At 50.3% G+C, this 12465-nt stretch overlaps 1 protein-coding gene across 2 annotated transcripts in view; it reads left to right on the top strand.

Annotated features, from left to right (window-relative positions):
- Window positions 1-12205, top strand: part of MAPKAP1 (MAPK associated protein 1) — a 301918-nt gene extending 289713 nt beyond the window's left edge. For both annotated transcript variants that reach the window (XM_004713308.4, XM_004713307.4), the window contains 2 exons: window positions 5783-5880; window positions 10576-12205. In XM_004713308.4, coding sequence (XP_004713365.1) covers window positions 5783-5880; window positions 10576-10701 — 224 coding nt within the window. In that variant the 3' untranslated portion in view covers window positions 10702-12205. The remainder of the gene's footprint in view (window positions 1-5782; window positions 5881-10575) is intronic.
- The last annotated feature ends 260 nt before the right edge of the window (window positions 12206-12465 follow it).

The following is a 12465-nucleotide window of genomic DNA, read 5'->3' as shown; positions in this document are numbered from 1 at the left end:
GGGGGAAAAATGAGCTGATGCCAGGGGCTTACATGGAGAGCAAATGTTTTGAGAATAATGAGGGTAACGAATGTACAAATGTGCTCTACACTATTGAAGTATGTATGGATTATGATAAGAGTTGTATGAGCCCCCAATAAAATGATTGATATAAATAAATAAATAAAATTCAGAGGTACTTACCTCCTGACTTTCCCAACTCAGGGATGTTGTGTTACAGACACCTGTAAGAGAGGGAAATAACATTGCGAGAGGAGTTTTTTATTATTACAAAGCCTTAATTATGATTATAGGCAGGAGCAAGAGATAGTTTGAAAGAGGCTGGCAGAAGAGGAGGTTAGATGCAATTCTTGCTCTGGAATCATAGGTCATTAGAGTCCCCTGGGCCTCTGCCACTATGGACAGTCAGAAAAGAGCAGTCCCCTTGCCAGTTGAATTTATGGCATTAAAGCTCCCTGTAGGCAGCTCTGAATTACTGCTTACCTTGAAGCCTGGGTCATGAGGGAGTATTCAGCCCAGAGAGCAGGTGATCACAGCCTACAGGCAAGTGTAACTCTCCTCAAAAGAACGTGTGTTCTCTTCCATTCCCCAAGAAATACAATGAGAGTTTTCCACGCCCATCCATCCCAGAGCGACCAGAAATGGTCAGATGCTGGAAATCACTCGTGTAAGCTTGTCCGTGCCTGATGCAAAGGAGTCAAGAACATGGCCAGATCCCCAACGATGTTCTTCATCGCCTGATGGAGACTACGAATGCTGTCAATAAATGCTCAACAGAGAGCGGCAGCTGTGGCGCAGATACTTGGTTGGCGTAAAAGAATCAAACAAGGTTGTCATGAAGTCTCGGTGCAACAGGAAGAGCCTGTGGTCGCTAAGAAGAACCTGGTGTGCATTGCGGTTACACCTGGGTGGAGCTAGACACATGAGGATGCCTGGAAAGATCATGAGCGTCATCATTGCCCAGGTGTGGGGACTATGGAGGTCAGGGAGGAGTTTTCCTCTTACTTTTAAATTTCTAGTGATTTTAAATACAAGTTTTCTAATTGAAAATGAAAGAAACTTAATTTTGTTTTCTTGGCAAGTGGTAATACCTGAGTTTTAGCGAGGTGGACTTTTTAGCACAATTGGAAACCAAGCGTGGCTGACAGGTAGTGTTAGAAGGGGCAGCCTTTCAAAGAACAATCTCCAGGAATCTGGGAGCACCTCTTTCAAAAAGGGTATAAGCTATCCCTGTTCGCTGGAAGCTTGTCCCATCTGGTTAATAGCCACCTTTTCAAAATGACCAATCTGAATTGGCCAGGGGAACGACTTTTTTCAATACACTGTTTTAGTTAAAATTCATATTGCCAAAGATAAATTATGGCCCCAAAGCTGAAACATCTCCCCTTTACTGTTTTGACTGCTAAACATTTCTGGTCAGTATTATATTCCACCTTCTCTAGTTATCTTTGTAAAACAAAAACAGAAGTTGACCATATTTGAACATCTCCAGATTTTCATTTCAGTACGCAGAAGCAGGTGCAGGTTAAGTGCCTGTCAGGAGTGTGCAACCGAATGTAGAGGCCACTCCATCCTGTTACACCGAGTGTTCTTCACACAGACTTGCTGTGATTGCAAGGCTGCTCGAAAAGCTCAATTAAAAACAACCTCCAAATAATGGAAAAAGGAGTCTTCAAATAAGAAGCATTTTCTTTGTTAAGGGTTAGTTCATCACAGTTGTCAACAGTAACACCACTACCGCCTGGTCACATGCAAACCCACGCTCACTACCCACCCTGGAGTCAATGTCGACTCATAGCCACCCTGCCTTTCTCCTGAGGCGCACTGGTGGTTTCAAACCGCTGACCTGCTGGTTAGGAGCCCACCACATAACCAGTGCATCACCAGGGCTGGGAACCTGGGGCTGGGACCTCATGGTCGGTCTCCCTCAGAGCCCAGGCTTCTCCCTTCGCTTTCCCAGGCTTGGGACATACCTATTTTCCAAGCAGAATTTTGCAATCAAGAAAAATAATTTGAACTAATTGAAATATTAAGCTTTGTATTTTGTGCCAAATTATATAAATTCAAGGGGGTTTGAAAATGCTTTGCTTCCTTGGCTTACCCCTTACTTACGAAAATGGCTGCTGTTCTTGGAAGTTCCCAGGACACAGGTTGGCTACTGCTGAGGAACTGGTTTGACCCCTCCCCCTCCTCGTCTGAGATGCGTCTGGAGGTAGCTGAGGCCAATAAAGACTTTTAGCGCAGACTTTTCTCACTGTTTCCATCCACGCTGAGAGCCAGATATCTCTGGTGAAAATTTACCACGTGACATAAATCACCCGTGCTTATTGAAACATTCATTTCCAGGAAGAGGTTAATTAACTTGTTGCCTTTTAATATATAGGTGTTGGAGAGGGTGAGATGATCCAAGCGTGGGTTCTGCGTATTAGCTGTTACTGCCCTGTAAGCATCCCCAGGGCCCGCCAGCACTGCCTTCCCCAGCTGCTCCACTCTCGCCCAGAACCACAATCTCTTCCACCCGCAGGACCACAAGCAGGCCCTACAGTGCCAAAGCAACACCCTAAAAAGCACGTGGACCATGTCCTCCACTCTCCTGCTTTAAACTTACCAGTGGCCCCAGCAGCTGGTGATTCTAGGAGTGCCAACCTTGTGAGCTCTGCCCCCACCAAAGCCTGCTCTGCTCAAGCACCCATTGAGGCAGTGTTGTCATCTGACTCTGTCAGCCTACCATCTACCCTGCCCTTCTCCTCCTCACCTGCATCCTGTCCCCATACCCGGCAGCCGCCTCCTGCCTCGGCATCCCCACTGCAGTGCCCTGCACTTCCTCTTCTCACCGAGCACACCGAGTCCTTCTGTCCATTTCTCTTTCCCATGTTCTAGCTTCTTCTCTTGTAGGACCTAGTCTGAGGGACACTACTCCTCTGGCCCCACAGTAAAACACAGAATCCCGGGAGGGGTGGGGGTGGGGTCTTCAGAATGAACACTTTCTCTCGGAGTTGGCCCCTTGTCTTGGGGCTCCGGTGTGGATGGAGACGTGACTGCCGGTCTTAGCACCTGAGCGCAAACTAGAGCTTTCCCGTGGAGTCGGGCTAGCAGGAGGCACGCCGCTATGGTTGTCCCACTGAACCTTAACCTGGGTTATTAACAGCTTGTGACTGTTTGCAAAAGGGATGACTCATTGTAAGTCCAACTCAAGTACTAGGTAATGGTTCCTCGGTATTGTCTCTGCTTTGTGGCATCAGTGCTCCCACTGGCAAGGACAAATAAATCAGATGTAAGAGGGCTGGGGGACCCTAGGCTTCTTCATTATTTTTATCCATTTCCCCAGGTGTGCTCTGGAATGAGCTCTGCAGACTAGCAAGGGCCACATGCAGCCTGAGAGCTGGGCTGTGTCCAAGCTTTTGGCCAGACAGGTCATCAGAGTCCTTCCCTAATCTGGGACATGGCTGCCAGCCTATCTGAACAAGCACGAGAACCATGGCTAAGTAAAACAAGGGGCTCTGGGACTCCTGACCCTGATTCTATACAAAACTTCCCGGTCCAACACCGGCTCTCTGGTGGCTCTGGGCCCCCAGGACCTTCTAATAAATGCCTTTTTCTTCTTAGACGAAAGTTGGTTCTCATAGATGACAACCCAAGGAGGTTTGCCCACGAGGGACATTCATCTGGCACTCAATAAATGTCCCTGTCCACTCAGGAGCAGCTGGTGACATCTCTCACAGAGAGGCTGTCTGCAAACAGTCGTGGAAACCACGCTTTTTAGCTGGCTTCCACAAACCTCGGGGCTATAACATTACAATTCAGCAGATCTTCTCTATTAGGCTTCTCGTCCACTGTCCTTTTAATTGAAACACCAGCTGGTCATCGTTATTAATTAATAATATATCACCCACATTACTGTAAGTTCACCTCTTTCCCGGAGAAATCTTCGTGGGGACTTTATTTACAGTAGCTAATCCTTCAGATCTCCAAAAATAAACTGATATATGTTATACATTTGGGGCCAGAAAACTGGTGCCATTGCTATTTTATCCTGGAAACATCATTATGATATAGTAATTGTGACTATAAATTGCATATTGAAAAAAATGAGCTAATAATTTCTGAAAAGCCTTGCTTTCAATCACTTAACAAATGTAGCCTGATTCTAAATTGTGGTACTGAAGTGCTAGAACTTTTAAGTGGAAGCTAATCATGATGTTAATGTATAAGTCACCGGTTTCTGATCAGGAAGTGACTCTCACATGTACAGATGCACTACATTTAGGTACCCCCATGGAGATGCATCTGCATCTCTTCATCTTCACAGCATCCTGGGAATATCCCCATGTAACCCAGGATGTCCCTGAGCGCAAGAACAATGCAGCACTACCTTTGTTGGCCACGCTAAGTGACCAAGCAGAGTCATCGATGGAGGGCACGGGGCTGTGAAGGACAAACAGAGACACCCCCTCCAGGAGGCCTTACTGCTGACACCTGGCCACAGCAGACAGATACCCGGGCCCAGGGCTAGAAAGGACCAGAAGGTCTTAGGGAGACCTGTAGACCTTAAGCTTCAGGCTTTACTGCTTCTTTTGATTAGTGACCTCAAGGACTGTCTACACCACCTGCTCCTACTCGTCACTGGCAAAAAAAAACCCAAATGAGCATGTGCGGCCTGAACAACTAAGACATTACTGAAAATGCTGCCTGTGCTCTTGGCGGGGTCAAGTCTGTGCACAGCATACGCGGCATGCACTGTGCACAGGCCGGGAACCTCGGGAGGGAAACCTGAGTGCTGACAGCACCCGCGGGGGTGCATTAACCGGGGGCTCCCCGAGGGATGGCCTATGGCTCGCCGGCAGAGCAGTATGACCAGAAGACGAGAACGCCATGGCATGCCAGAGCTCCTGCAAAACTGGACCTGGGCCAGGTGCCTTCAAACACCCCACCACCTTCTGTATTTTCACTGTCCACGCTGGGCTGTGTGCAGTATACTAGGCCGTGGAAGTGCAGCTATGAATACTTGTCCAGGGAGGTGGCAGTTGAGCCAAGTCACCTAGTGTGGGCAAGTGTTTTGCAGACGGATCGGTGGGAGGGGCTTCATGGGGTGGGATCAAACCTGTCAAAGACTGGCTTGGGTCTCCCGGTGAGCTGGGCGAGCTGGGCCAGGAAGTAGGCCCAGAAATGCCAGTGCCGTTTGCAGGTGATAGGAAAGGGGTGTCAAAGAATTTGGCCCTCAGACAGAGTAGTGAATACTGGCTCTCCACGCCCGTGGCTAGTGCAGCAACACCTCAGCCCCACTCCCACCTGAGCTCTTGCAGGGTTGAAATGATCCTCTTTCCTGGACGTGATAAAATGACCAGCGTCACGGGGAGGTGTGCAGGCAGGGTCAACAGGAGTAGTGCTAGGGGAGAAGTCTCCCTAATATGATAGCATTGCTATTGGCCAGCCTCCTTCCTGCTGCTCAGTAATGTGGTTTCTAGAGTAATCATTTGGTATTGATGGGACTTCTGCCCTAAAAATACCACTGTCTCTTATTATTGTCTAGCAGTAGTTCTGTAAAGCCTTCCTGGTGCGCAGTCCCCTGAACACTGGAGGGTAGAGTGAAACTAACTCGCGATTTGATCGTTCTGTTTTGTCTTGTGTGCTGTGGCTATCCATTCTCTACCCAACCTGAGAGGAGGAACCCCGCCCTTCTGGTGCTGCGCAGTGTCTATGTGCTCTCACTTGGAGGATCATGGGGGTCTTCCCCATAGGTACCTGGCCAGACCCTCCTCACCCTCGCCTTCTCTCTTTGCAGGTCACGCAATATTTAAGCTCACGTATCTAAGCAATCATGACTATAAACACCTCTACTTTGAATCTGATGCCGCTACCGTCAGTGAGATTGTACTCAAGGTAAGTGGGCCAGTTCTGCCGGGGTGCTTCTGCCTGCGCCTGTGTTTGCAGAGAAGGAGCAGCAGGAGTTCCTGTCTGCCCAGCTAGTGAGCCCAGCCCTGCGCCACCCTGGCTTTCTGTGTCCAGCCTGGTGCCCTTTCAGAGCAGCTGCTCTGCACCCCACTCAGCCATAGTGGGACCCCTTGGGCTTCCTCCTAGCCCCCCACCCCCACCCCCGGCAATCCTGGTTCTTCGTGTGCTTTATATTCCTCTTAAGCTCCATTTATTTTCTTGCAACCATTGACAGAGGCTCCTTAAGGTTTCTGGAACAGACTCCAAAGAAATTATTAGTATTGTTTTGAATGTGCCTTGCTGTATTTAGGTGGTTTTAATAGCCGGGGTAAGCATACCCAGCTGCCGGCGTCAGTTGTAGATCAGCGTGTGTCGGTCTGTGTGCCTGGCTCCAGCAGAGACCCATACAGGCCCAGTCCCTGCCCTCAGAGAGTGTGTCCTCTGACTCGGGATTTGCATCGAGCTCAGAGGTGTGTGGGGACTGTAAGTGTGTGGGACCTGACTCGGATGGGGCATGGGGAGCAGGGAGAGGTGAATCCAGAAAAGGCACAGATACCAGGTCTGCAGAGAAGAGCATTTCCATCTTGAAGGGGCTGGGAGGCTGTACCCACCTGTGTGGCTGAAGCAGTGAATGGCAGTGAGGCTGGAGGAACCTGGCCCACAGAGCCATGCAGGCGAGGGTTGGCCTGGGCCAGTGTTCCTGAGGGTAGGGGTTCCGGAGGTCTAGGGTAGGAGCCCAGGGCATGGCATGTGTTCTGATCTGGGCCCCACACCCCAAGGACCTGACCTGGCCTCATCCTTCTCAGACTGTTGCCTACTGAGATTCCTTCGAGCCTCATTGTAAGCTAGGTCGATCAGATCGGAAAAGCTGAGGGTGCTTTGGCAGGACAAGACTTTAAACAGGGAGGACACCGCCCCCCACCCTGCCATAAATGGGTAACTCTCACTATTCCATCACACCTCAGTTTTCCCCCTGGTACATTGAGGATCATGGACACACACACACACACACACACACACACCACCCCCACCCCTAAGAGCTGCTGGAGCACCAATCCAATGAGATTGGGTAAACTTGCCGGGGGTCCCGGTCCTGTTTAGGACATTTCCAGGGGCACTCAAGAAGCACTGAGGGATGGCAAAGTACAGGACCTGGGGTGAGTGTGCCACCTAACACATTCCATCGACCTTCACCGCTCTGTGAGGCAGGTGACGGACAATACAGCTGGTCCTCAACACGGGGTCAAGGGGTGAAAACCTACAGTTGACCTTTGGGCTGCAAGGGCCCCACCCACTTACATGTGCGAGCTCTCTGCTAGAGCAGCAGCACAGAAAGTGGGCCCCAGTTCCCACCCCTGCAGTTCATGGGTCAGCTGGGTTCCTGTTTCCCAGATGGAAGCTGAGACCCAGATCCAAGACCTGCCTTGGCCCGGATCAAGACTCTCGTAGCAGCAGAAGCAGAACGTGTGCTGCTAACTCCCAAGGTGTGCATGGGAGAGTTCGCCAAGCCGGACTCCGCCTCAAAAGGCTACAAAAGAGTTTTTGGTCTGTGACCCTTAAAAGGACAAGGCTGCTGGGCAGGCGGTTTGGAGCTGAGACGGGGGTACTGGGTTCATAGACCACCCTGAAACAAAACCCCCACCAGCCGGGGGGCAGGGAGAGTGCCCGCTCGAGCTGCTGGAACCAGCGAGCCAAGAGTCATAGATTGTCACAAGGCAGCCGAAGGAACTTGTGCAAAGCACTCAGGGACTAGGTAAAGAAATATTCCATTCCCCTGTCAGGGACTCAGGTTTTTTATTTTATTTTATTTTTTTTATAGCCAGTATTAAAATATTCAAGACTTCAGAAGGATTCTAGTAAAATTATAATCCTGTGTTTGACATCAAAATAATTTTCACAACAGTAGATTGATGACAGAAACACAGGTTTATGACTTCAATATGAGACTCCGGAAGATCAAGTGCAGAGAAATCATTCCACAGGCCAAATGTGCCCCCCGAGCAGCTGCTGTTCTGCAAGGTCCCTGAGGCCTATCGCCTCCCCCCAAATGTTGGTTTTTATATCAAAATGTTTGTAGAAAAAGCACCTTGTGCAAAAGATGCCTGGAGAGTTGGAGGGTGCCCAGGCCTGATTCACTTAACAAGCTAATGAGCATAATCCTGTCAGAAGATTAAATTTCGCTTCTATGTCTGGTTTTTATAGCAATTTAAATGCTCAGCTTCATTCACCATCCCCGTGCCGGGACAGTGTCATTGCGCCAACCCTGAGTGACTGAGCAGGGCAGCCAGTTCACTGAGGCACCAGCCATGTGTCAGTGAATTTGACAGAGATATTTAGTGTTTCCATCGGAGGCGGTTCACGGGTCAGGGTGTGATTGCTCTAGAGCTGGAGCGTTGGGCACGCCTCGAGAGCTCTAGCCGCAAACCAAAGGGCGAAAACAAGGCCAGAGCCTGGTGCCAAGAAACGCTTATGGACAGGCACCTGTCCATCCGATTGTTTAATCTCACTGTGTTTTCCCTGTAGAAATGGTCATGTCTCGTTTATTGATCACTGACTATGTGCACAGCATTTTATGTTCCCTGTCACTGGCTCAGAGCCGTAGTGGCATAGTGGTTACCCCTGGAGCTGCTAAGCACAAGGTCAGCCGTTCAAAACTACCAAGAGAGAGAGACTCCCTAAAGAGTTGCCGTCTCGGAGACCCACAGGGGCAGTTCTGCCCTGTCCTGCAGGGTCACTATGAGTCAGAATGGACTCGATGACAGTGAGTTGGTTTTATGTTCGCTTTAGTCCATTTGCTCGTCACCGCCTGCTGGCAGAGTGTTGGCATCATAAGCCCAACTTTATAGACGGGAGGCACCCTGGTGGCCAAGTTGGGCTGCTAGCTGCAAAGTCAGCAGTTTGAAACCAGCAGTTTGAAATCCTTGGGAGAAAGATGAGGCTTTCTCCCAACCTGCTCGCATAGAGAGTTACAATCTTGGAAAATCAACAGGGGCAATTCGGCCCTGTCCCATAGGGTTGCGATGAGTTGGCATCGACTCACTGGCAGTGAGTTGGATTTTTTAGTAGATGAGAGGTGGGACATGGGACTGACTGCAGAGCTGATGGGAGTAGAGCCTCGATTTGAACCCAGCCCCTCAGGAGTCCCAGAGCCCCTCCTCTTCCACCCTTGTCAGCTCTGTGCGGTCCCTAATTCTGCAGGCTTTTGAGAGGAATCTCAGAGGAATCATTGGGCGCTTCCAAACAGTTCTTCTCATGATCGAGTGATGGAGACTGTGGCTTTATTGACCATGAAAACTCCCTATATTTTTATGCCTTAAGCTGTAAAATGCATTGAAAGCGAAACACTCTATAGTGCATAAAATTGTGCAAGTTTTAAGCCACAGCATATTAACCAGCTAATGGCAGACCAAAGGGCGTTTTTATCTTTTGATTATTACATTAATCTTCCATTAAAATTATCTATGTGATTATCATGAAGCACTGAAGGTAATAAATTTAGGAAGTCGTTGGCTTGTTAAGGATCATTTTTAAATGCTTTTTTCAAGTTCTGTGTGCCAAAAACACACTGGAAACACTAGGTTGGATGAGTGTGCAAACAATATAACCCAACGATTGCTTTTATTAAAAATGATAAAGCCTCTTATCTTCATACACTGTAGTGTCCCGAGTCGCTAGCCCAGCCCACGGGCCTGGTGATTTATTGCTCTCAGCTGGTAACTTGGCGAGGCAGTGGCCGAGCGTGTCAGGCCTTCTGTACACATCCCCAGCCTCGAGGCTGCTGCTGGTGCCTATCAGAGCGGAAAGTGTGTCCGGGGCACAGCGTCGGAGCCTTGTCCCCACATGCGGCCAGCCATCTTGGGCTGCCACCTCCGAGAGCCCTCTGGCTCTCAGGCAATAGAGGCCTCTCCTGCTCCAGGTCAAGGATATGCAGCCCCTTAAACCAGAACCAAACAAGTCCGTTCCTAGGCATCGCTTTCTGATACTGGTGAAGGAAAATGGTATTTGTTCAGAATAAAAACAACTAGAGAATGTCTAGGGGGCAGGGGGTGGGCTTGAGAGGGGCTAAGAGGAATGACTGTGGCTCTGAAGAGGCCTAGGTGGGCCTGGGGAAGCCTGGAGAACTGAGAGGCTTTAACCGTGAAGGGCCTGACCATCTGGTCCAGATCTTTCTAATAGTAATTTTGTGACCTTGCCCAGGTCAGTCCTCCAAACCTCCCTTTCCTTTTTTGTCAAGTGGTCCCTGGAAGCGTTATAAGCGAAGAGCAGAGTTGGCTGGTGGCTGCAGGTGCTGAGCCTGTTTGGGGTTTGGGTTTTACCCTGTGACTTTCTCTTCATTCAAACTGGAAAGTGAGGCTGGGGAAGGCTGCCCAGCAGGCTAGGGGCAGATTGCCTGAGAGGCAGTCTAGGCTGCAGGGGGACTGCAGGTTTAGCAACCATCTCCATCCCTTCCTGAGCAGAAGGCCATGGACAGGCCCCCCCCTCACAGAGCCAGAGCGCTGGTCCTGCCAGGTGGCCGTGATGACTGGCCTCCATCCACAAGAACGCCTGGGCTTAGGCCCCAGCCTGGCTCCAGTCCGCCTCGTTTACCCCTCTCTGCCTGCGGGCTCGCTGGCAAGTGACTGGCTGTGTCCTCTTGCTTTCCAGGTTAACTACATCCTGGAATCGCGAGCAAGCACTGCCCGGGCTGACTATTTTGCTCAAAAACAAAGAAAATTGAACAGACGTACAAGCTTCAGCTTCCAGAAGGAGAAGAAATTGGGGCAGCAATGACGCTGGCATCCAGCCTCAGCCTCAGCCTCAATCTCTCTCCGTAGTTCAGAGCCTGCCTGTTCACCCAGGGCAGGGGGGCCCTAGAGCTCACCCTAGGCCCTGCAGCCTTGGGAGGGACGCCACTTCTGGCTCACAGGCTGGTTGGTGGGTGCTTGGGGCAGATTTGGGGAGGGGCACTTCCTAGGATGGAGCTGGGGACATTTCCACAGGACTGAAGTCTGAGTAGCCAATAGCTTTGATTAGCAGTGCCCAGGGGCCAGGCACCACCACGAGGGGCCACATGCTGCCCCTTCGTCTTCACTGCCTGGTGACCCTGCCCAAGAATGTACATAGTCAGGCCCAGGCATTTCCTTGCCACGTGATCAAATTTCTGAAGTGGAGAACAAAAATGTACCTTTCTGTCTATTTTCCTTTTAATAAACAGGTGTGCTCGATCGTGGTTGGTATGGTGGCCCGTTCTTTGGGGTGGAGAATTGATTATGTTCTTCTCTTTCAAATCTGTGCCCATATTGAACAGGGAGATTGGGAAAGCTAAGGCTCGATTTCTCAGAAGAACTGTTTAGGGCTTAGTCAATAGTTGTAACTATGCCATTTGTTTAAGTGAGTGCGTGGCTCTGAGGATAGTCTCTTACTAAAAGTTACTAAAGGGACCCTAGTGTTGTGTGCCTCAAGCTGTGTCGTTTTCCCCTTGAAAAAGCTTTATCTCCGCAATGTGCTCCAGCCCCTCCGAGTTCAGAGACACCCAGGAAGCGCGTGCTGGGAGGAGGGAGGCGGGGGTCGATGGGCAAGACTTAAGGTCACTCTGAGCTCCCAGCCAGAAGTGGCCTTTTCCATCGAATAATCAAGCGTGCGTTCCAGCTGATGGGTAGACCTGCATGGGGCTTGTTCCTGGAGCTGAGACTGGCTTTGCCTGGCTGCCTTTGAAAGGACCTCGGTCTCCCGCCTCCTCTCCACCCAGCACCTGCCTTCCCTGCTGGGGCAAGGCGCAAGCTGCTGATTTCCACTCGTCCTGGGAGCGGGAAGGCAGGCGCGGAGGGAAACTGATAGATCCCCGTCAGGCAGCTGCACCGCCTTCTCACCAGATGCCTCCGCAGCCAGCCTCTTCGGTGCCCACCGCTCGTGACGCCCCTCACCCTGCCCTCGGCCAGGGCTAGGACCTCTGTTACTCCGAGGACCGGCATTGACAACAACTTTTTGACATTGTTAACCCAGGAAGAGATGTGACTAACACTGGCATCTCGCACGAGGTCCGTTTCACGAATTCCTCTCGTTCGTGCTGATCTCTGCGCAGCCGCCGAAAGCATCCTTTTCTAATGTCTTCCATTCCGACCCACCCTGGGGCCAAAAGAAATAGTATTTGTAGCTTGCTATCTGTATTTGAATTTTTAGCAATTTTATATTTAGATATCTTTGGAAAATGTACATGACTAATTTGGTCATTGAATCTTGTGACATATTCAATACTAAGATGATATTCAAATAAAACTCGAATGTATACCCTCTTGCGCAAATTGTCATGAATTCTCTAAGTCTTGAGCCCAGCAGGGCTGGGTGCTGGGTGGGTGACGAGGGCAGAGGCGGGCTGGTGGGCTGGCTGCTGAGGTGGTAGCCAGTGTCTACGCAAGGCCCCAGGGCTTCCTTCAGCACTGAACCAGCCAGGGTGACCCCTTTACTCCGGTTCAGCTTGCACGCCTTGTATGTAAAATGTGCACATGTGCCTGGCGTCGGGAGAGATCAAAGGGGACACTGCAGCCACTGCCTGGA

Source organism: Echinops telfairi, unplaced genomic scaffold (genome assembly GCF_000313985.2).
Source record: "Echinops telfairi isolate 266 unplaced genomic scaffold, ASM31398v2 ScPeMD7_22;HRSCAF=79, whole genome shotgun sequence".
NCBI classification, from domain to species: domain Eukaryota; kingdom Metazoa; phylum Chordata; class Mammalia; order Afrosoricida; family Tenrecidae; genus Echinops; species Echinops telfairi.
The sequence above is the reverse complement of the archived record's forward strand: the minus strand, read 5'-3'. Positions and strand labels throughout refer to the sequence as shown.